General features: G+C 54.3%; 1 protein-coding gene across 2 annotated transcripts; it reads left to right on the plus strand.

The window, feature by feature from the left end:
* Positions 1-17,861, plus strand: LOC100223574 (SH2 domain-containing adapter protein F). Of its 2 annotated transcripts, XM_012578296.5 has the most exons (7): positions 4-629; positions 7,557-7,686; positions 8,649-8,858; positions 10,399-10,536; positions 13,336-13,507; positions 13,798-13,917; positions 17,036-17,861. In XM_012578296.5, the coding sequence occupies exons 1-7, from the start codon at positions 159-161 to the stop codon at positions 17,220-17,222; spliced, it is 1,428 nt and encodes a 475-aa protein (XP_012433750.4). In that variant the 5' UTR covers positions 4-158; the 3' UTR covers positions 17,223-17,861. The 2 variants fall into 2 exon arrangements, with proteins under 2 accessions (XP_032606128.2, XP_012433750.4); XM_032750237.3 differs by lacking the exon at positions 10,399-10,536 and having other exon boundaries at positions 1-629.
* Positions 17,862-23,404: the final 5,543 nt, after the last annotated feature.

Below are 23,404 nucleotides of genomic sequence, written 5' to 3' on the forward strand. Positions count from 1 at the left end.
CGCTCAGGGCCGCGCCGGGCCGCGCCGGGGGGAGCGGGCGCGGGGCCGCGGTGCGGGCGGGGCGGGCAGGCCCCGCAGCCGGCGCTCCGGCAGGTGGCACTGGCCGCCTCCCCCGCGCCCCCCCGAGCTCCGCCGCCGCGCTCAGTCCGCCGGCGCCGATGCTGCTGAGCGGAGCGGCCGGCTCGGAGCGCGGCGGCTGCAGCGGCGGGGCGGGGGCCGGCGGGGCCCCGCAGTGCGTGGGCACCATGGCCCGCTGGCTCCGCGAACACCTGGGCTTCCGCAGCGCCCGGCCCGCGCCGCCCGCGCCGCCCAAGCCCGACTACCGCGCCGGGCCGCCGCCTCAGCCGCCCCTGCCGCCCGGGGGCGCGGACGAGCCGCTGGCCGCCGCCCAGCCCGACATCGTGGCGGCCTACCGGCTGCAGAAGGAGCGCGACTTCGAGGACCCCTACAGCGGCCCGCCGCCCGCCGCCGCCCCCGACGGGCCCCGCTACGTCTCGCCCAAGCACCGGCTCATCAAGGTGGAGGCGGTGGAAAAGGTGCCCGCCAGCCCCTCGCCGCCGCCGCCGGTGCCGGTGCCCCCCAGCTCGCCCCCGGCCGGTCCCGAACCGCCCGAGGAGCCGCCGCAGGAGGTGAGTGACCGGACACGGGCCCCCGGTGCTCTCCCCGCGGGGTCCCGCCGCTTGCGATGTCCCGAGTGACCGCGCCGCAGCCTCGGCCCCTGCCGTGAGGAGCAGGACCCTAGGGGCAGGTGGAGCCCGAGCGCCTCGGTCACGGAGATGGCCTCGGTGGTCCCGCTGGACTGCTGGCATCCGCAATAAGGAGCGGGATTAGGATCCTCGAGCACCGAGGGGGGGCACGGCCAGGCTCCACGGGGCTCCCGTGTCGCGTCCCTCCTGTGCCCCGGCAGCACCGACATGCCGGGCACGCGTCAGCGGGAGCGGGGGCGGCCCCGGCTTCTCCTCCGCTCCTGCGGGAGGCAGGTATGATCCCCAGCGGGAACCGCGCTCGCACAGGAGCGCAGGACTGCCTGCGGTGCCCTCCGACGCTGGGGCCGGTGACCCTTGGGCCTCCCAGCGCTCCGTGCCTGGCGGATCTCCCTGTGCCCGCTTGCCCGGGCTGCCCGTGCCAGCGGCGGCGGCCGGACCCCCGGAGATGCCGTGCTGCTTTGTCAGGGAGCCTCAGCGCCTCTTTGTCTGCCGCCCCCCCCGCCCCCCGCCGGCTTCTCCAGGGTTGAGAGCAGAGCCTGGAGCTGCTGGTGCTGGCAGGGAGGCGAGAAACATCCCCGGTGAGAGGTAGGAGCTGGGCAGAAGCTCCCCATGGCTCTGAGTGGCACGGGGACCTGGTGGAGGATGAGCCCAACCGGGGCTGCGGCCGTTGGTGCCGGGCCTCCCTCTTGGAGGAGAGGCTGATGCGGGGACTGCGCAAATGAAGGCAGGAGGGGGTAATTAGTGCCCGCTAGCGCTGCCGCCTGCAAGACGGGGCTTGTCAGGCGAACTCGACGGGATTGCAGATCTGGCTGGCGGAGGGAATCGCGGATACAGTCAGTGATGCCATCCGTGGTCCTGGCACTGCCGGGCGGCACAATGAAATGAGCACCGGGAAAAATCTGCTAGAGAATGTTTTAAGCAGATAGAAAAACTTGTTGCTGGTGGATCTTGGGAAGTTGCCTGTACTGACTAATTGCTTTTGGGAGATTTTTCGAGTGGTCCAGCAGAACTCCTCTTTTGAGCTGGGTAAACTGGCTGCTGCAGGCAGCAGAGGGGATGAGGAGGGTGGCACTAATAGTAGGGACCAGAGGTGCCACCGTGGTGCTGTGGTTTGCTGAGGCAGTCTGGATGGTTTTTCCTCTGGAGCATGTGTTGCAGGATCAGAAAAGGAGCATGTGGACCCGGGCTGTAATGTGCAAAGGGCTGAGCCAGACCTGTGGGAAGCAGGGACTGCTGACAGGTACAGTCAGGCTGTTTGAGGATCCAGAGGCTGGGGAGAACCTGAGAAATTTGGAGACAAGTCAGAAGCTGGGATATATTTGGGAAAGCTCAAACTGCTCAAATGAAGACCCTTCATTTTTCCAAGACAGGCAGTGATTAGATTACTGATTGTCTCCTGCATGCCACTGTAGGGAGACTTCTAATTGTTTAAGGCTCTGGTATGTGATGGACACAGAGCTCCAGAGCCTGGGCAAAACCAGACTAAAAGTGGAAATACTTGATAGTGCTTGCAGCTGTCCATTAATACAGTTTTCCTGGAGGAGCCAGGGAGCGTCCACCATGTAGAGCAACTGTATTGGGCTGAAAAGCTCTTTGCAGCTCTCTGCTGAGCTGAGCAGTGGGAGGGTTCCCCAACTGCTCCAACATCATGGTGGCTCTTCCTGAAGGTAGTACAGGAGGATGGAAGTGCCTGCTGGGGGTTTACTTCTGCTTGTGACCCTTGCTCTTGGTGGTGGAAGGAACAGGACAGGGATACTGGAGCTGGGCTGGAGCCTCTGCTGAGATGATGGTTGTGCAGGGGGCTCAGTGCTCACAGACTTAGGAAGAGGCTGTGGGCACTGTTCCCTGCCTGCTGCAGGGTCTGAGGCTGCAGACCCCTTGGGTTGTAGTGATGCTGGAGATTAAAGGAGAAGTACAATTCTGTGTACAGATAAAGCTGCTGGTGCAGAGAGGGTTTTTGTTAAAGACTGATGGGGAGAATCACTCTAGTAAAATATGCAGCCCTTCCAAGTGGGGACGATTAGGATGGAGGCAGGTGAAAAGAGCAGTCACTGGTTCCTGATTGTGCGGTTTGGCTGAGACTGTGTGGTTTGTTTTGGCTGGGGGCTGACTGTGTTCCCTGGGCACCCCGTGCCTGCTGTTGTGCTTGTTCTGGGGAATGGAAAGGGCAGGAACATCTTGGTACAGGAATCCTTCCTGCCTGGGCTGCACGATGCTTTGCTGCTGTAGCACGAGCCATCACATCTTTGTGCCTTCCGTGGGATCTGCAGCATCCTGTGGGGATGCATTAGAGCGAGCTCTGCAGTGGCTTGTGCTGCTTTCCAAACTCTGCTGGAAATGGTGTGGACAGCACACATCCTCCTCAGTCTGCTTGGTCTGCCAGGCCTTTCCCCACAGCAGTGGTCAATGGACTGGCCCTGTGCGGTTCACCTGAGCCAGGTGGATACTCTGGAGATGTCTTCTGTGCTGTGTTTGGATTAGGCACAAGAAGCAACGCCACTGGGATGCAGTGGGGAGAGGTGCACTGAGGGACCTGCTACTGCCTGCACCCAGGGCATGCTTGAGGGTGGGCTTGGGGGTCTGCCTGAGGACATCTCTGTCCTGTGCCCACCGGCAGCAGTCGCTGCTGTCCTTGCTGGGAGCGCAGGGTGTGGGAACAGCCGGTCAGGAAACTCCTGGGTGTGTGTCTTTCCTGCGAGAGCCTCCTCCAACTGAGTCATCCTACGCCATGCCGATGCTGTGCTGGTGGTCCCGCGTGCCCTCCTCCTGTGCCCCGGGTGCAGCCCTCGGCTCCCTGCCCAGCCCAGCTGTCCCCTGTGGGCCGTGCACCAGACCCTTCTTGGAAGGTCAGTGCTGTGTTTGCTTTTGGGTTTGGCTTCAGTGTCTGCCAAAAGCTGAGCTGCCAGATATGTAAAACTGGATGAATTTTGCACCTGATGGAGTTTGCTCAATTTACCAATCTTCTGAGGAGATCCCAAATGTGCTTTACCTCCAGGGTGGGAAACTCATTTTTAAGGTGGAGGATCTCCCCAGGAATTCTCTGCAACCTCTGTGTAGGGTGGAACATCTTGTTGTGGCAGAAGGTGGTGGCAGGTAGAATGTTTCTGGGCAAGATGGGACAAAGAACCTCAGCTCTGCCCTGGGATTTTGGTGTTTGAACTGCCCTGAAGAGCTGTGATCTGTCACCTTCACTGGTGGGCAGCATAAAAGCTGTTTGACTGTGAGAACCCTGTGATGATTTGGTTCTTTGCATTAATTTAGTTTTGATTTTCTTTTTTTCCCTTATTGTTGGCATGTATAATGGAGCAAGACCAGCCTCAGTGCTGAGGAGGGATTTGTGTGTGCATTGCTGTGGCAGATAAACACGTGAAATACACTCGTGCTCAACCAGGATATGTGTCCAGGTACAAGTGGTGCTTTGCTGCTTCCTGAAGAAGGAGCTGCCGTGGAATGGTGGCTTTGCATGTCAGGCTTTTGCTTTGCACCCAAATTATTTCAAATCTAGCAAAGCTTGTGCTATGTATAAACAGGTGATGCCTCCACAGCTGTGTGGTGGGATTGGCAGACAGTGATCAGCTCCCTCATCAACATGGAACATGAGCAAAGCATGGAAATGTCTGGCCTTAGACCAAAGTGGGGGGACTTAGGGCACCCCTGGGAACTGCCTTGCCAGTGCCTGTGACCCTCTCCCACTCTTGGGAGCAGCCATTTGCCCTGTGGCTGCTGCTGAGAGCCCTGCATGGCTCATAAAGTCCAGTACTCAGATTAAGAAATGTCAGAGATTCAGTTTCCTGGGCAACCGTAATACGGCCCCATGTGCAAGGGCATTAGGTTGTGCCCAGTAACTGCATGATCCCTGCTGTTTGCCCCATTCCTGGCACTGGCTGGAGCATCCAGCCCCTCAATCTTGGGACTTGAGGCACCATTCTCATGGTTCGTGGGCCCACTTGTGCACCCCGAAGCTGTGATGCTCCTTCCCACCTTTTCTGGGAAGGGTGGGAGTAATTGCCTTCCCACCTTTTCTGTGGCTCTCTGCTGTAATATCTAACTATTTAAAAAACAAATGGATTTATGTTCTCATCACCCTACATTTGAGAGATCTTGCTCCTGTGAAGTGGCATCCTTGAGGCAGTGGAGAAGCAAACCAGTGTGGCAAATTCTCCCCAAACCCAAGGAGCTTGCCTCTAACCATAGCCATTTGCTCTGGGTCCAAACTGAACCCATCCTAGCACATCCTCTGGCACAACCTCTGCCAGCAAAGTCCATCTATTCTCTTCTGAGTGCCTCTGGTGCCTCTGCAAACTTCTGCAGGCAAAATACCCAGTTTTAGGGGTGTTGACAGAGACTTGTTAGGATTCTCCACCATCCTCTGCTTTCTAGACCTGGAAGCATCTGTGTGGGGGCCACTGTGAGTCTGCTGGAGCTTGTGGGTTTTCTCCTGGGAAGCCAGACCTAAACACGAGGAAATACATTTGGAAATAAGGTCGGGTTTGATGATATTGGAGTTATTTTCCAGTCTTAATGATTCTATGACAGTGACCACTGCATGCAGGTCAGCCTCTCAGCCCTGTCTGAAGCTGCTGTGTATGTATGGCACACAGGGAGGGTCCAGGACTGGCACTAGCAGCAAGATAGATCTGTGCCTGTCTAGGAAATGTGGTTCATGGTAGGTTTGAATGTGATCAGGTTGGGCTTGGGGCCCGAGGAACAGACAGCTAACCCCAGGAGGGTCAGCAAACTGCATTTCACAGCTCCCCAGCATGCTTGGAGCCGTGACAGCTCTGCTGAGAGTTAGCATTGGACATGATGTAGCCCATTCACCCACCCTGGCTGTTGAGCTGGTGCATTTGTGTGTGTAAGGGACACTGCTGGCATGCCCATGCCTCCATTGTCTTGAGCACATGTGTGAAGATGCTGTTGATGTCACAGGGCTCTGCAGGTGCTGAGATGCAGCAAGAGCCTCTGCAGCTTTTGAGGCATGGGAGAGGCCTTGGGGTGTCCTGGCTGTTTGGAGCAGCTTCACTAAGCTCTCTCAGGCAGCAGTGGGGAGCAGGTCCTGGTTGACCAAGCAGCTGTAAAAGTCACCAACGACTTGTGTTTGCCGTGGGGAATTTCGCCCTGGCAAGCAAAGGACTGCAGACCACTGGGCTCAGCACTGCTCCTTGAGTTCCCAGTGCCTGAGGGGGCCTGAGTGATGCTGTGCCACCCCTTGGTGAGAGCAGATTGCCTGTCTCCCCCTGCAAAGCTGGGCTGGCTGCTCCTGAGCCCTGTCCTGGCTCTCTGCCCCCTGCCTGGGCTGGAGCCACTGCTCTGACACCGTGTGTCCTCTGCTGCCTTGCTGAAGGGTGAGAGCCTCTGCAGCTCCTATGTCTGAACCCTGTTCTGCTCCTGTGGGGCAGCTGGGATGTGCTCTGGGGCTGATCAGCTACTTGCTGGTGCCCTGGCACGGAGGCAGCAGGCTTGGAGAGCTGACCCGGTTCCCCATGCATCGGCTGCCCATGGAGCTGGGACATTTAGGGAGGAGGTGGTGAGTGCCTCATGTAGCTCACAGGGATGCCAAGTCTTGGGACTGCATGGAGGTGTTTACAGTTCCAGTTCCGCTTCCCTTTTCCTGCTGGCTTTTCTGTCACAGGCTATTGTTGGGCATTTGCGCAGGAAGGAGGGAGAAATCTTTTGTTTTAAGCTGATTATTGGAGCTGTGGAGGAATGTAAGAGCAGCTGTGGTCTCTGTGGCTGGCCAGGAGCAGGGCAGCATAGTGGTGAAGATGGAACCTGGCACCAGGTAGGATTAGGCAGCTGCCACACCATGCCTGGGACATGTGGTCCTTGCTATGGGACATCTGCACAGTCTGTTTTGTGGTAGCAAATCCCCCCAGGCTGGGGGTTTATGTCCTGGTAGGTGAGCAGACCCTGCTAAGGTGCTTGGGTACAGTTGATTGCTGCTGGAAATATTGCCTGGCCCTGCTCTGGGAGCAGGCTTTGGGGCTGGAGGTGGGATGTACAGCTCCAGGCTTCTCGGGGACTGCAGGGCTGTGTGATGGGGTGCTCTGACTGGAAAGCTGCTGAGATGCTAGAGCAGTCATGTGGCTCCAGTGGGGACTGAGCTCTGGGACATGCCTCATATTCTACTGTAGGATCCTCTCCTTTTCACTAATAAGCACAAATCTCAGGAATTTACTGCTGAACCTGTGACATGGGCACTGGAGAAGCTCCTGGTTCTGCTTCCTGGAGGAAGGTTCTGTCTTGTCTTACTTAACTTAGGATGTGTCTGGGGATGCTGTGGAGGCCTGGAAAGGAGTGGAGAGGAAGCCATAGGCTATTCTTAGCCCTTTTGTTGGAAAAGCTCTTTGAATGAGTGCACAGGAGCCCTGGAAAATAACCAGTGAGTTCCTAGTTCTGCCAGTGCCATCTGACACCCCAGTTTTGGGATCTGTACCCCTTGTCCACCTTGGGAAAGGAAATGTGGCTGTGTGCAGGAGAACATCTGTGTGCCATGGAGGGGTACAGCACTGCTGGCAGCCCTGTGCTGCGGTGGGGACCGGGCCAGGGTATTTATGTGGGTGCTGGCAGTTGGGGCTTGATGGTGAGGGAGGGGCAGAGCTGCCTTCTGCTGTGCTTGGCTCCATCTCAGCTTTCAGGACAAAGGCTGGAGCATTTCCATAGCCAAGTGCTGGTACCTGGAAAGCTGTCAGCTGCCTGCAGGGCTCTGCAGGGCTGCCATGGTGTGGGTTTGGGTTCTCAGTGGTCACTCTAGCTACTGCTGGAGGAGCTCATGGTGAGCTCTGCCTTCCACCTCCCAATAAAGGCAGAGAGCGCCTTAACCCTTTTCCTATTCTTCCCCTCTTCCAGCTGGCTGTTCTGGAGGACTATGCAGATCCCTTTGATGCGGCACAGGTGGCAGGTAGCCAGGCAGGGCTGGAGAAGGTGATGGAGAATGATGGATATATGGAGCCATATGAAGCCCAGAAGATGATGGCTGGTAAGGTGGAAGGCATCACGCAAAGACCACTCTTTACACGTCGGGTCCCTGAGTTTGGTGTACTCTGTTCCTTGCAGCCTGTGACAGCATCAGCTCCCCCACATAAGGCAGACCTGGGTTGGGTGATGGTTCTGGTGGGGGACAGCCATTTTGCAGGCAAATTTTCCCAGTTTTATCCTTGTGTGCTGGGCTTGCAAGAGCATGCAAAGGCTGTCTGAGCACTGCAGGCACATTTCTCCCTGCAATGCTGTCCCCCAGGACCCCAGTTGCCAGGTTGAGTCAGGAGAGACCTGATATTCCATGCATCTGGCTTAAAACTAAGATGGATGTGGGAGCTATTTAATTCAGTTAGGACTGGGCCAGAACATGCTGTGTCTGCTGCAGCAGCAGGGCCCCCAGTGGGCCTGTCTAGGGCTGGAAAGCTGGTGAGCTGGGAGCATGTGCTCCTCCTGAAGGCAGTGCTCAGGGTCACCATGCTGGCTCTGGCTCTGCTTTGCAGCTCTGTGGTTTTCCTGGAGTAAGTGGTTTCTGGAAAGCTTATGTGGCTTTTTGAAGTAGTCCATTATATTTCTTGGAAAAACCAGCAAGCAATGAAGAGGCTGCTTGTGCCTGTGGGAGAGACTTTGTTTTGCTTGAGGGAAGGGCGTTTCATTAAACCAACCATTCTGGGTGTTCAGGGGAGAAACCCAGCCTCACTGCTTGCTCAGTCAGGCTCAGGGTACTCTGTCCCCATGGACCCCATTTTGCCAGGCTGCCCAGGAGTGGGGGTGTGGACTGTGGGGATCTTGGTGTTGCTGAGCAGCTCTCCTACTCCTGGCAGCTGCTTGCTGTCTCCTCCTCTGCTGATGCTCCCTACCCCATTTTACCACGGGTGACATTGATCCCTGTCATCCAGCACCGTTTGGGGGACCATGACTGTGTTGGGCAGAAGGGTCATGGTCTTTTCCCTCTTCTCTGGATAGAGATCCGCCAGAAGGGCTTACGGGAGGCTCCCGCCCGGCCGCTGCACCTCTATGACACTCCCTATGAGCCTGTGCTGGACATGGACAGTGACTGCTCAGCTTGCCCCAGGCCCAGGGAGTCCCGGCTGCCCGAGGACGATGAGCGGCCACCAGAGGAGTATGACCAGCCCTGGGAATGGAAGAAGGAGCGGATCTCCAAAGCCTTTGCAGGTGAGTGATGGGAGCAGCCATAAAGCAAACAACACTCTTTGTGAAGCTCGGTCTTTGGGGTTCCTTCATCTTCTGGGGCTCAGTAATGTTGGTCTCTGCATTTTCATAGCTCAGGGAGTGCTTGTGCTCTTGCAGAAGCTGTTTCTCTGAGCAGGGAGCCAGGCTGGACAGAGTGATGGATAGAGCTGCCTTGGTAACCTGTCCAGCACCTGTCTCCCATTGGCTCTTCCATGCTCTGACTGATCACAGCCTCTGGTGCAAATTAACACCCTCAACCTTGCGTTGCAGGGGTAGGTTCAGCCCTGGGCTCAAGCAGATCCCTCCTTCCTCAGGGCAGGAGGATACCCAAGGAGCCTTCGTCCAGCCCCCCTGACCTATTTATCCATGCTGTGGGATCGATTGTGTTTGTGTTTGGTAATGAGGAAATCCATGCTGTGCATTAGTGCTGGCTCCTTGCCGGTGCTGGCTAATTGCTACGCTCTTATCTAGGATGCATTTTAATTGCAGCTTTGTGTGTCTGTGCTGCAGCTGGTGCTGAGGGTGCTCAGGCTGGTGGCACTGTGTGGAGATGATGGCAGAGAGAGATGTTGAAATTTGGGGTTGGGGAGTGGTTCACCTCTTGGGTTTGGGCACTGTGAGCTGGAGACGTGTGCTGGGCTCAGTATCACAGTGCCTACTTGTGCTTGGGGCTACCAGGTCCCACAGCACCCCGTGCCAAGGATTCGGCGTTTGGGCTCCACCATGGAACACTGTGCTCTGCTGGGCTGGGTTTCTGCTGAGGTGTCTGGGCTTTGGATGAGCTGCCTTGCTTGATATCCCCGGGTGGAGGTGGTGTGTTCACAGGTCTGGCTCACATGTAGATGCAGGTGGGTGCTGCCCAAGGTGCTTCAGACCTGCTCCGAGTCCCAAGGGAGTCATGTTGTTGTTCTCTGGGCCACTCTGGGACTGCTGCCTGTTTTTTTCTGAAGCCAGAGCAGATCTTGCTGTGTCTCGAGCAGTGTTTTTTCTCTCCAGTGATGCCAAAATGTCTCTGCTGGCCCATTCCCCCTTTGGGAGGGTCTATAGGACTCCTGCTGATGGGCAGTTGCTACTGGTGCAAGGCTGCAACCCACTGATGCCTGGCAGGGAAATGTGGACCCTGTGGGTCGCTGGGAGGTACCTAGGGCAAGACAGACACACAGGCAGGACAGATGGCAATGGGATGCTTGGCCAAGACCCCCAGACAGACAAGTATGTGGAACGGGGTGATTGCAGGCTCCCCCAAACCCCAAAGGGGGTTGGCCGGAAAAACTGATGGGAGGAGCAGGGTCTCTCCACTGGGAATGTGCCCCACCTCAGGCCTGTCTCTGCTTGGTGCTGTGGGAGGGGATGAGATGGCCAGGCTGATGTAGGGCTCCCAGGAATTTAGTCCTCGTGTCTTTCCCCTCACAACTTCTCTCCTTCTCTGTGGGCCTCTGGTGTTGCTGATGGTTTTTTCTAAATCCTTTCTTTCTCTCTCTTTCTTTCTCTTTTCCCACACCCTCCCCACCTCCTCATCCAGTTGAAATCAAGGTCATTAAAGACCTGCCATGGCCCCCGCCGGTGGGACAGCTGGACAGCAGTGAAAGCCCCCCGGATGGGGAGGCTGGTGCCCCCATCCCTCCGCAGCACGGCCAGCACAGCTACGACGACGCCAATGGTGGGTCTTGCGTGACAGCGGCGTGTCCGGGGGGGCTGCAGCCGATGCTTGCTGTGACTCTGGACCGCTGTGATGCCTTGGGGCTTGTCCTGGCCAGTGCCAGACATGACCCTCCTCCTCTGCCCTCCCCCAGCTCCTCCTGGCCCCTTCAGTTGTCAGGTGCTGGACACCAGGGGTTTGTCCTGCTGTACCTTCTGCTGCAAAGAGGCACGAGCTCTTTGGTGCCTCTTTGCTCTCAGCGGCAGAGCTGCTCTGGGGGATTATTCCTTGGCATGGCAGAGTCGTTACTGTCCCTTTTGTTCTCTCCTCTTGGCTTCTAAATTCCCAACATTTGATGGCTGCTTGTACGGTCTTCTCAACAACTGCACTGAGTATTTAGCTGATGTTTTCTTTCACTGACTGACTTTTAATGCCCAAGTCCCTTACAGGTGTGTTAGCAGCTAATTCAGATCCCAGTGCTGAAGCTGGGGCTGTTTTTTTCCCTCTTCATTATTTAGCACTGCTCCGTTTCCTCTGCTGTTTTATTACCTTGCTGCTTAGTGTCAGGAGGTCCCTGTGGATTCTCCATTCTTGCTTTTGCTATCCTGAGCAGCCAAATCTCCCAGGTACACTTTGTCATCTCAGGTTTGCCTTGCTGTGAAACCTTTTTTGTGTGCGCTGAGCACAGAGCCCCTGGGTAAATCCCCTTTGGATGCTGCTGGCAGTCTCACTTATGAAAGCCAAATATTGCTGCTTCCCTTTTAACCCTTTATTAATATTTCAAGGACCTTGCTCTTATGCTGTGGTAAATTAGGATTTTGCCAAGGGCATTAGGTGGGGGGAGTTTGTGGAAAGCCATGACTGGATTGTTAGCAGTGGGGAGCTGGGATGCTTTGCCTTTTCCTGTGTAGTGGTGTGCTGTGCCTGCCTGTGTGTCACTAACGCTGTCTGGGTGGGCACTCACTGCAGTGCCAGCTGCAGATGTCTGATTTCCTTATCTGCAGCTACCTAGATCCCTGCAGAGCTTCCTAAGATAAAAGCCAGCGTGGCCTTTGCTGCCTCCTGGGTGGGCTTGAGCACAGGCTGCAGGTGATGCCTTATTTTGGTGCTGATGGTGGGGGGACTCGAGACCAAAGTGGTTGCTCTGCCAGGGCTTTGTTGGGTATTTCCCAAATCCGTAGGGATGCTGCAGGCTGACATCAGTCCTCAAGAAGAAAGGTCCTGGCAGGTGGGAACTTTCTCATCCTCTTCCTGCAATGAATGCAGGTGTTAAGAAAAATTAATCTCTTTGTTATGCAGCCTCTTATTTTCCCCTATGATTTATTATCCCCACAGTTACTCTGACATGCATCCTGCTCCTGATGAACACATTACTTTGTCATTTTTCCTGGTTTTAGCAACACGGAGTCTCTTTTTTTTTTTTTTTTTCTCTGACTTGCCTTGCTTTGTTGTATTAAGTTTATCTTGCCAGAATTTTGCCTGATTTTCTATTTCCCATGTCTGAGGGTGACTTGAACATCTTGAAGGATGTCTTCTTCCTCCTAAGGGCTTGTTTTTAATATCCTGTTTAATCATGCACCTGCCTCTGTCTCCCTCTGACAGGTGCAATGCATTTATTTTGAGCCTGCAACGCAATGACTTTGTGCCGGCAGCAAACACTTGGGCTGTTTGATTGTCTGGCTTTTTAACGATTGCCCCAATTTTTTAAGGTGATGAGTTGAAATTGAGGCCTGTGTGTGATGTACAAGGATGAGCATGGTTGGTGAAAAGCCGGAGCGCTGCAGAAGCAGGGCTTGTCAAGCCATCATGCCAGGCAGCTCCTCCTCGAGCTGTGCTCAGGGGGGTTTATACCATGCTAAGCTGCAGAGGATTTTGGCTGGGTTTGCTTTTGGCTGCCTTCCTCTCCTTGCAGTGCTGGGGGGGCTGGAGTCCTGCTCACCTGCACAGGGCCTGGAAAAGGTGTCACTCAAACAGCTGCTTTATAGGATGCCCTGCTAGAGAGGAAAACATCCCTCTGGCTATTTTTTGCCTCCAGCAGCCAGGAAGCATAGAAAGTTGTCTTGTCTGGGGCATTTGAGAAGTCCTAGGGCATTTCTGGGCTCGGCCACCTCCAGGGTGACTGTGCTGCCACAGTGGCAGTCCCTGGCAGCCCCACACTGTGGCAGCTCTGCCCGATCAATAAGTAATTTGTGCAAGGGGGTTGGTGGTACAGGGAGAAACAATGAACTCTTGGGAGGAAGGAGAACCAATATTGTTAATGCTGAAATCATCCTGCGTGGAAATAACAGGCAGTGGGAGGCCAGGTCCCTGGTGCATGGCTTGGTCAATCCCCTGCACTCATGGCTGTGGCTGGGCTGGTGACAGGCAGGTGGCAGTGTCAGGGAGGTACCTGCAGTCAAAATATCCCCTTCCCATCTCGGGGAATTGTTTTTTCACCCCTTGTTTATTTATGTCAGCAGAATATGTCCATTGGTTCCAAACTGACAGCTTCCTTTAGCTCTATCTGTCACCTCTTCCTCTGAGATTGGGGAAACTTTTCTTGCTGCATCTCACTTAACCCTGTATCACAGCCATTGAATCCATTTTTGCATTAGCAAAACCTCCTGAGCTTTTGAAACCTCTCTGGAAATGTCTTCCATGGGCTCAGCTACTGGCTCCAGCCTGGGCACTGCAGTGAGCAGCAGCCCAAGAGCTGCCCTGCCCTAGCTTAGACCAGGGGAATGGGACAGTGTGAGGTGATCCAGTGTGATGCAAGTGGCTCTGGCTCTTCCTGCCAGAGGAAGTTAGGATCCCAGCATCTGATGTGTGTCTGCCTTGCAGGTCCCTCGGAGGGGCTGGGGTACGGCCGCACCTCGCCCTGCAGGGAGGAGAAGGCCAAGGCTGTCCTCAGGCATGGCTCCAGCAACCTCAAGAGCACAAAGACACTGACGGCTGAGCCCGGCCCCTTTGTCGGGGAGAGGATCGACCCTGCCCTGCCCCTGGAGAGCCAGTGGTGAGTCCTGCCTGTCTGGTGCCTGACCCTTCCACCTGCACTAGGGAGCCCTGTGGCCACACCATGAGGAGCCCTGGGGCAGACTTGCTTCTTCCTTTCTCCCTTGGCTCCACATTTCAGCCTGTTTGTCCCTGGACCTTGTCTCCCTACCCCAGTGGTGCCACCCCCTTCCCTCTCCCTGGGTGTAGCTGCAGTCCCTGGGGAGGTGCTGGCACTGCTGCTGCCCCAGGGCAGAGCCCTTGCCACGGTGTGTGCTCTGTGCCCAGCACAGCAGATCCCTCTCCCTGCAGCTGGTACCACGGGGCCATCAGCCGGACGGACGCGGAGACGCTGCTGAGGCTGTGCAAGGAGGCCAGTTACCTGGTGCGCAACAGCGAGACCAGCAAGAACGACTTCTCCCTCTCCCTGAAGTGAGTGAGCCTGGCAGGGCTGGGGGGTTGTGGACCCACAGCAGAGGTGACTCCTAGGTGGGTGCCCCCGGTGAATTGTGCCCATGCTAACTGGCTAACTATGAGATGACCACGAGTGGGCAGAAATGGCTGCAGTATGAAGTCCACACTGTTCTGTGGTGTGGCACAGGGTTCTGGTTTGGTGTCTGGCAAAAACTTCTCTCAGGAAGATCTGGAGGCCCACTGCTCTTCCTTGCAGTGCTAATAATCCCTCAGATGGGTCAAATGATGTGCCTCACTTCTCAGTCAAATGTGTCTGGTTACAGCTTCCAGCTTTTTATTTGCTCCCCCTTTTTTTTGTAGCTTAGTTTTATGGGAAAAGAAAGTCTGTAGAAACACACTGTTGATGGAAATGTGGGTACCTATCCTTCCCTCCCCAGCCCATAGATCCATTGGTCGGTTGTAGAGAGGGCTTTACCCTGCTCTGGTTTGCCAGTAGGGAAACCTCATCCCCACAGCACAGCTTGGTTTCTGCTTACAGTTCCTGGGGAATCTTTATATTCTCCCCAAGTTTTCCAGATTCCTTGGATGCCAGAATTGCATGAAGCATCTCTGCATGTGTCTTGATGGGGGGAACTGCCCACAGCTCCTCATCCAGCTCTTTGCTGGGCTCTTGGAGCAGCACGAATCCACAAAATCAAAGCTGTTACTGTCTGAAGATGATGATGAATGAGCAAATACCTTCTTGCTCTTTGGCTGGACAGCTATATTAGCTCTGTTCCTGCCAGATGGGAAATAAGTATTCATTGAGCACTTCAGCTGTCTCTGCCCAACAACAGGCGCTGTAACCCTACGCTTTTCTCTGTATACTTTGAGTTTCCCCAGTGGTCTCTCTACCTGCATTGCTCCCAAGGGGTTTCAGCCTCTCTGTTTATTTCCCAGTGGCACAATTGTGAATTAGATTGCTCTGGCTCTCTCCACATTTTTTTCACTCTTTTTTGTTGCCTTCAGCACCAAACCAGGGCAGGAGCTCCACTGAAAATACACTTCTTCCTTCTGCATGTAGAGCTTTCAGATCAGCCAATAAACCCTTCTGGAATAGCTCCCTCCTTTCCCTTTTTTTTTTTGTCAGAATTTTTACTGATGTTTTAATTTTCTGGGTTTTTTCCTTGCCCTGGCTTGTGAGCCATTTTGGAGCTTCTCCTGGTTGGTGAGCTGCATTTGAAGCTGCAAGAGGTCTCACCATTGCCTTGTGAGTGGCATTAGCCAGCATCAGTGTTGGAAAGCCTGGGAGGTGGCATTCCATCACCAAAGGTGGCTTTCCATCACCTCTCCACAAGCCAGTCACCTGTTTCTTAGTACTTTTCCCTTACTTCTTGCCATCATTGTTAGTCTTATGGCAAAATCCCCCTTTCACATGGCATGTGTGGCTAGGCCATGGTATACAGCAGTGTCCCACCTTCTCCAGCCCATCAAGGAGTTGCTTGGGGATTGCCTGTCCTTGCAGAATTTGTGGAGAACCCACAGTCCCAGGAGCAGGATTTTTACTCACTGCCTTTCTCTGTAGAGCCTGTTCAAGGAAAATCCCCTGGAATGCTTTTTATATAGCTGTAAGCTGGCTGTCTGCAGCTCTATTATTTTTTTTAACTCTTTTTTTTTTTTTTTTTTCCTTGAGGAAGGAGGCAGAGCCAAGGAGATGTTCTGAAAAGCATTCCAATGCTGACCGAAAGTACTTTGGTATTGTGTTAAAGGAAAATATGCACAGCAGAGATCAGCCAGGAGCAGGTCAGGTAGCTGGAGGGATTTAACCCTGCTATGACAGTCCTAGCTGGTCCAGGCTAGGCAGCCCCACGCTGCCTATCATGGATAGGGTCATGTCATTGCCTCAGGTGTTTGGAGAGTGAGTCCCTCCTGGCTTGTGCCTCCACGAGAGTAGCTGAGGCCACACTGCAAAGCTTTGTGTCCTTCCTTGTGCCTGAAGAGGTGCTCAGCAGGAGCAGCACCCACCTGCCCTTGTCCTGGCTGCTGGTGTTTGCAGCCTGTTCCCTCAGTCATCTCGCTAGGGATGCAATCTCGTCACATCCCTGAGCTTGTGACAAAGACCTGTGGAGCAATTTGGGCTAAACTCAACCAGTATCAGCCCTCCATGGTTCCGTGTGGCAGCGCTCCGGTTCCCTCCCAACTGGGACACAAGACACAGCCAAGCTATTGCTTTTCCACAGCCCGTGTTGGGGGGCTGTGGCTGTCTCTCAGGACAGCTGGCTCCTTGCTCCTGTCTCTAAATGGATTGCAAACCCCATTCTGCTAATGCAGCTGGGCTGTCCATTATGGCCCGTCTCCAGCCGGGGGGATGGGGCCAGGCTGTGCAGCACTAGAAGCAGCTCAGCATCACTGATGAGGTCCTGTCTGCTTTTAAGTCATCAATATTTTGCCATAATGTGCAATCCAGACGCTGCAGACAGGCTGCGGCTCTCCTCGGAGACGCAAATTAATAGCAACAGGGCCATTAGTCCTTCACTTGGAATCAGCGTTTGTGGCAGGATCTGCCTGCACAGCTTGGCGTGGCTTGGTGCCCGTGCTGTGCTGGGAAATGGTCTTGCTGTGCTGAGCGGGTTTTATGGAGCCTGCAGTGGTGGCATGGGGAGAGGGGGAAGGAGAAAATCCTTTGGCTGTGGGCCAAAGGAGAAAAACCTGGTTTGCCACAGTGAGGCTGGAGATCTGGGAGGTGAAGTCCTGGGAGCTGAGGGGGTCCTGTGAGAACCAGAGCAGTTACAAAAGGGGCTGTCACATGTAAGGAGCAAAAGCCACTACCCCTCCGTGACCCTACAGCAAGTGGCCCTGCTGCTCTTGCCCAGGTGATGCTTTCCCTACCACACACACCTGGGATGGGCCCTACACACCCCACTGCATGGCCATGCTCCCCAAGGGGACACTGCAGCATCATTGTCCCTCCTTGGATCTGTAGATTTTCTCGGAGTCGGCCAGGAGCAGGATGGTGCAGGCAGAGCCATGGCTGCAGACAGGAGCCAGCAGTGTCCCCCTCAGCTGCAGGGGCAGGCTGCTTGTGTCAGGGCGTCAGGACATGCGAGGAAGCTGGGGCAAACTAACCCCCTAACCCTGCCTTCATCTGTCCTTGCAGGAGCAGCCAGGGCTTCATGCACATGAAACTGTCGCGGACACAGGAGAACAAGTACGTGCTGGGTCAGCACAGCCCGCCCTTCGACAGCGTGCCAGAGATCATCCATCACTACGCCAGCCGCAAGCTGCCCATCAAGGGGGCTGAGCACATGTCCTTGCTGTACCCGGTGGCTATCCGTACCCTATAGTAATCACCCCCACGAGCCAGGCTCAAGGCTGGCTGCACCCAAAACTGGCCCATCCACAGGGCTGAGCGCCGCTGTGCCAGGGATGGGCTCCAGACCGTCAGCCCATGAGCAGCTCGCTGGGCACAGCCGGTGCTGTCGGGGATTGCTGCAGCCGGGCCCCTTGTCCTGCTCTCCCAGGGGCTCCCGTGCACTGGTTTTGTGCTGGCATGGCACTGGAAGGACCTCCTGTGCTAGGAGCTGAGAGGGGCTCGCCAGCTGTCCACACCTCCACACCTGCCTCCTTGCAGAGTTTGGGATGCCAGGACTGGAGACTGGAGCTGGGACCTTGGAGAGTCCAGGGAGGGGGGCAGTGTGTGCGAGTACGGGGATAAATCATCTGGTAGCAGGCTTGAGGTACCTCCATGAGGGTGCCTAGCTCTGCCCATGAGAGACAAAACGGCTGTGCCTGCAGGTAAGGAGGCTGGCAGGGGTGAGCAGGACCTGCCTGGGGCCAGCAAGGAATGCAGAGTGCGAGGCAGGCTGCCCTTACTGCACTGGTGCTCAGTACTCACTGCCATCCTTTGCCAAACGTAAACAGTGACCGGCCTTGGCCATGTGTACAGCACCACTGCCTAATAAAGCGGTGCATGGTTGTCTCCTCCTTCATGGGACTGTGTGCCCACATCCCACCGTGAGTGGGGGATCAGTGTAGCAAAACAGTGGAAAGGGAAGTTTTGTTACACAAAAGCTTTAAGGGAATTGATTTTTCCTGTGCCATTGGATACACTGAGAATGACGTGCCTGTCCAGCCAGTGCACTCCTCTGAGACACAAGGGACAAAGGATGCTAGTGGTCGTGTCCTTGCCATGACTTTGAGACCATTTGTGGGCAGTGATGAGCTGATTTTGGACTTGCCTGTTACTCCCTGTAGAAGAGGGCGCTCTTTGGGATCTTTTGCTTTCTTGTTTTCCTTCACTTCTCATAAATCTTAGGAAAAGTCCCCGAATTTCACAGAGCTCCTGATCTCCTCTGAGAAATTACTGGCTCCACTCCTGTTGTTTGTCTTCCTGACACCTTGTCTTTGGGCCAGCTTGCTCCTCTTTTTTTGGGCTAAACCTCTCTGTATTGCTCTGTACTGTTTCATACATACCTTGCCTTTTAACTTTGTTCCTGGTGTTGCTCCTATACCCATGCACATACATTTCCTCTATCCATGCTTCAGCCTGAGCTCCATCCTGCTGTTACTCCCCAGTAGCACATTCCCTTTCTCCTCTGCTCTCTGGATGGGGATGGCAGCAGCAAATTCGCTACTGGACCAGCAAAATCTTTTCTATTAGTGGAGTAAAGCCCTTGGGCATTGCTGGGATGAGTTAGCAGTGGCCTGGTGAAGGCTTTGGGAAAAAGCATCATCCTCCCTTCTGCCTGCTGCCAGGAAGAAGTTGTCCCTGCTGGTTGCTGGGGGACACTGAGGTGATTGATGGGACTGTGGGGATTTTGTGTGGGTGAGTGCTGCAGCCACTGCAGGAACCCTGCTCTGCCATCTGGAGCTTTGGGGTTTTTCGGACTCCATCTTAGCTGAGAGATGGCTGTCCAGGCTGTCCTGCACAGGTTCGAGCTGCTGTGGGGGCCATGGGGCATGGCCAGTGTGGTCTGTGAGTGCACCCCGTGTTTGGGAGCTGCAGAAGTGTGGTGGGTTGGTCCAGTACGCCTCAGCCTCTGCCGCTCCTTAAAAGGCAGCGGATTGAGCTGGCCGGTGTCTCCTTACAGCCCACTTGGCTGCTGGCAGCTCTGGCTGCCTCTCTCCATCCCAGGGAGGCATTTTGTCCAGTGGGGATGGAGATGACTCCAGTGGGAGGGCTTTTCTCCCAGAGCCTGCAGGAAGGGCTGGAGATGCAGAAATCTGCAGTGATGCTGCTGGGTGCCCTTTCTGCACTTAGATTTCAAGTGCCACTTAGCAGCCCCGCTGTGCCCTGATTGCTCCAGTGAAGAGCTTGTCATGATCCTCTCTCTTCTTGGAAGCTGTGTGTGGGAAAAAAAGAGACTTCTTGTATCCATGCAGTTCCCCACATAGTGTGGGGCTGTTTTCCTGAGGAGCTGTGGCAGGGAGCAAACTGCCTGGCTGTGCAGGCTTATGGTGAAATCCTGCAGCCTGGCTCCATCTCAGGAGCATCTCTGCTGAGCACAGGGATGAGAGGAAGGAGACCTGTTAGCATTGCACCAGCTGCCCAGAGCCAGTCATGGACCAGCAGGACTGCCCTGCAGCTGGGCAGTGTGTGTCCAAGTGCTTCAGCAAAATGGCTCTTGGTCGTTGCTGTGGGAATTACATCTCTCCTGAGCCCTTTCTTCTCCAGACTGAAGAAGTGAAATTCCCTTGTTCTACCCCTGACCATCCTCAGTAGGACTCTCTCACTCTCTTTCTCTCTTAATGTACTTGGAAACAGTATCCAGGTGTGGTCTCACCAATGCCAAATAAAGGGAGATAACTCCTTCCTTTGTCCTGACCACAAAAAATATATGACTCCAGTTCCAGCATCCTCAGTGGTGGGAGGTGAACAGCAGCTCCCCAGAAATATGAACTGAATTTCTCTTGAAAGGGTATTTTAGTGCTGCTTTTGCCATCCTGAAGTGACTGAAGTGAGCATTGTTTGGGAATGGGGTGGGTGAGGGCAGGCATCCAATGGGACTTGAGAGGTGACAGGGATCCCTATTCATGAGGATGCTAATCCCCAGGAGGGAAGAGGCCGTGACAACCTTATGTGGCTTTAAGGTTAACCCTTTTGAGAGTATAAAGTTAGACTAAAGACCTTTGTTTGTAATAATTCCTAATCCTCTTGTCCCAGCAATGCCCCATGTCCTCCCAGCTGCCTGTGTTCTGTGTCCCTCCTCCCAGTGCGTGGAACAGCTCTGTCATTCACTGCTAGTCCCTCACAAGCCCTCCTTAATCACAGGGCTGCTTTAGCATACTGCAGCCCTGATAATGGGGGAAGGAAGTTTGTTTTGTAATTGGATTAGCACTGCTGGGAACAGCTTGTGCACCGTGTCAGGGCTGAGCTGGTGCAGCCCTGGCCTCGTGCCACTCAGCCTGGTTGTGGGTCAGCTCGGGGCTGTGTTACCCCTGCACAGGACTCCACTGACCAAAATGATGCTCACAGGGCTGTCTCCCATGAAGACAGGCTGGAGGAGTTCAGGCTGTTAAGCCTGGAGAGGACAAGACTCCAGGGAGACCTTAAGCCCTTACCAGTGCCCTCAGGGTCTCCAAGAGAGCTGGAGAGGTACTCTGGACAAGGGCCTGGAGTGACAGGACAAGGGGGGATGGTTTCAAACTGAGAGAGGCCAGGTTTAGATGAGGTAAGAAGAAATTCTTGGCTAAGAGAGTGGTGAGGCCCTGGCACAGGCTGCTCAGAGAAGCTGTGGCTGCCCCATCCTTTGAAGTGTTCCAGGCCAGGATGGATGGGACTTGCAGCAACCTGAGAGAGTGGAAAGTTTCTCTGCCTATGGCAGGGGATTGGAACAAGATGAGCTTTAAGGTACTTTCCGACCCAAACCATTCTATAATTCTATGAAAATATGTAGTTTTGCAGGATGGAGGCAATCAAGAGGGACAAAAGGCTGATACAGGGCAGAACTGGAGTTTGACCACCTGGGAAGTGGGCTGTGTTCACTGAATTCTGTCCCTAATGTCTCCCACCTGCTAGAAGTTAGGCCCTTTGGTTAGTGCCAAGCCTCACATCACCCATCCCAGCACAGGTCATCAAGGCTCCTAAGTACCTCAGAGGTTGGAGAGAACCAGCAACTGATCTTGTGGGACTGGGTTAAACCCTCACTGTGTCATCCATGCCCCCTTCCTGCCCCTCTGGCCTAGAGAAGTTCCTTGAAGTCCAAGCCTAGTGATTAGTTTGGATGCTTAAGTTACTTGGGTATCCCTGAGAACGCTGTGTGCTGTGTTTTGTCTCCAACCACAGGAATCTACAGGAGGATCAGATAACAGCTCAGCTGCCAGAGTTCAGAGCAAAGGAGAGAAATTTGCTCCCAGTCCCTTCAGGCTGCCAATGGAATGTGCAGGATAGCACATACATAGCACACGTGTGCAGTGGCACAGACATGTCCCAGCTGAATGCCTACCCTCTAATCTTTTCCTAAAGACCAAATATTTGACCCAAAGGACAAGTTTCAACTTCTGACTTGGAGACCTCTGTCACTCAGTCCCTTCAGAATGGTTCCCAGCATCCTTCCAAACCACTTACTTGTTCCTGCTGTCATGTTTGGAAATTGTCCCAAGATGTCTCTGCTTGGATGCCTCCACCTAATTTTGAGTCTACACCTGTGAGTAGTTCTGTCATTTTTCATGCACAGTTTTGAAGTCCTGTCTCCAAACCACCATGCTCAGGCTCATAGAAGGGGAAATTGTTTTAAGCTAAAAGGAGCATTGATTTAGATTAGATACAAGAAGCATTTTACAGTGTGGGTGGTAAAACCCTGATGCAGGTTGCTCAGAGAGGTGGGGGAAGTCCCATGTGTGAAAACATTCAAGGCCAGGTTGGACGGGGCTTGGAGCAACCTGATCAAAGGTCCCTGCTCACAATAGGACGTTGGACTAGGTGACCTTCTGACCCAAACCTAGGATTCCATGATCTTCTAGGTGAGACCATCCCAGTGCCTTGCTAGTGGTGTGGCTGTGTCCCTCCCCAGAACATCCCAGGCACGATGATTCTACACTACCAGCCCTACACTTCTTGCTGTTAACATTAGTGGGGGCATCCCAAGACTGAAGTGGGGAGCAGTGCTGGAAGCTGCTCAGAGACATCCCTTTAACACAGCCCAGCATTTTACTTGGTTATCTGGTTCCTCGTGTTAAATCCATACCCATGCCTTCAGCATTGGAAATTGCTTCACCCTGGGTGCAAATCAAACTTCTTTCTTAAATGTAACCAGGCTAAATTATCATAAAAGCGTAGAATCATAAAATGGTTTGAGTTGGAGGACACCTTAAAGCTCATCTTGTTCCAGCCCTCTGTCATGGGCAGGGACACATTCTACTACGATGCTCTGCATCACCTTGTCAAAGTTAATTATCAAAGAGAAATCATTACCTTATCCTGAAACAACGTATCTGTGATAAATTCTGTTTGCATTTGCTTTTCTATCTGGGAGCTGGGTTTCCTTCAAAAAAGCCTCAGAAAGATAGAAAAGTCCAGATACATTTGAATCCCTCTTTTCCATTTTCTGGATGTGGTAGGCACATTTCCTGCATTTGTTTGAGATTTGAGCCATATCCAGGTTTTCTTAAGCCTGGCCCATCTTTCATAGGGAGGTGACCTTGCTCCTTCCCTCCCTGGTGTCACACTGACCCTCATCTCACGCACTGACAGTGTGTCCTCAACCAGTGGTTGTACCTCAGGCATTCTGTCCTTCATATCCCACTCAGCTTGATGACCTGCACAGCCACCAGCCTTTCTCCTGCCGTGGTTACCTGTGCACAGGCACAGCCTGGCCCTGGTGTGCTCCCCTGGCTGTGCACAGCGTGTCCTGGTGCCCAGGGAAGGCTCAGCATCGCTTTGCCTCTATGTAGGGCCATGTCTGAGCAACCCACAGCTCCTTCTGGTCACTCACTCCAAGGATTGCAGGCTCTCTGCTGCTCCTGGCTCTCTTTTCCTTCTGCACATGCAGGCTGTTGGAGCCTCCTCTGCCCCCATTTGCTCAGCCCCTCTTAAACATGTCCTGCAAGGGCTGAGATGCAGCCTGGCATCGACATCCTGGGCTGTCCTGGCTCGTCCTTCTCTGGAAACCATGGACTGAGTGGTGGCTGGGTTTTAAAGTCCTGCCAGAGGCAATGGAGAGTGTCTGGTGGGCTGCAAGACCCAGTGTCCTGCTCAGTGTCATTTAAGCCAGAGTCCCATGTGCCATCCAGAGTGCAGCTCCAGTAACTGAGGCCTCCACAGGGGAGGTTCCCAAGGACTTCCTCTACTGACCTGTTGAACTGGGAGAGCAAAAGGGAGAAACAGAGATAATGAAGCCTCCAGAAATGCTTCAGAGAAAACCTGGAAGTCCAGAGGACAGGGTTGTCACTCCAAGTTGCAGACTGGGCCCATCCAGACGTGGGGAAGGTGTGACACAGCTGTGACCTATGAAGGAAGCATGGGAGGGACAAAGTCTCTTGTCCTTTACCCTGGGAAGGTCTCCAGCCCTGTGCTAGTGACCACAGC

Source organism: Taeniopygia guttata, chromosome 10 (assembly GCF_048771995.1).
Source record: "Taeniopygia guttata chromosome 10, bTaeGut7.mat, whole genome shotgun sequence".
NCBI lineage: Eukaryota > Metazoa > Chordata > Aves > Passeriformes > Estrildidae > Taeniopygia > Taeniopygia guttata.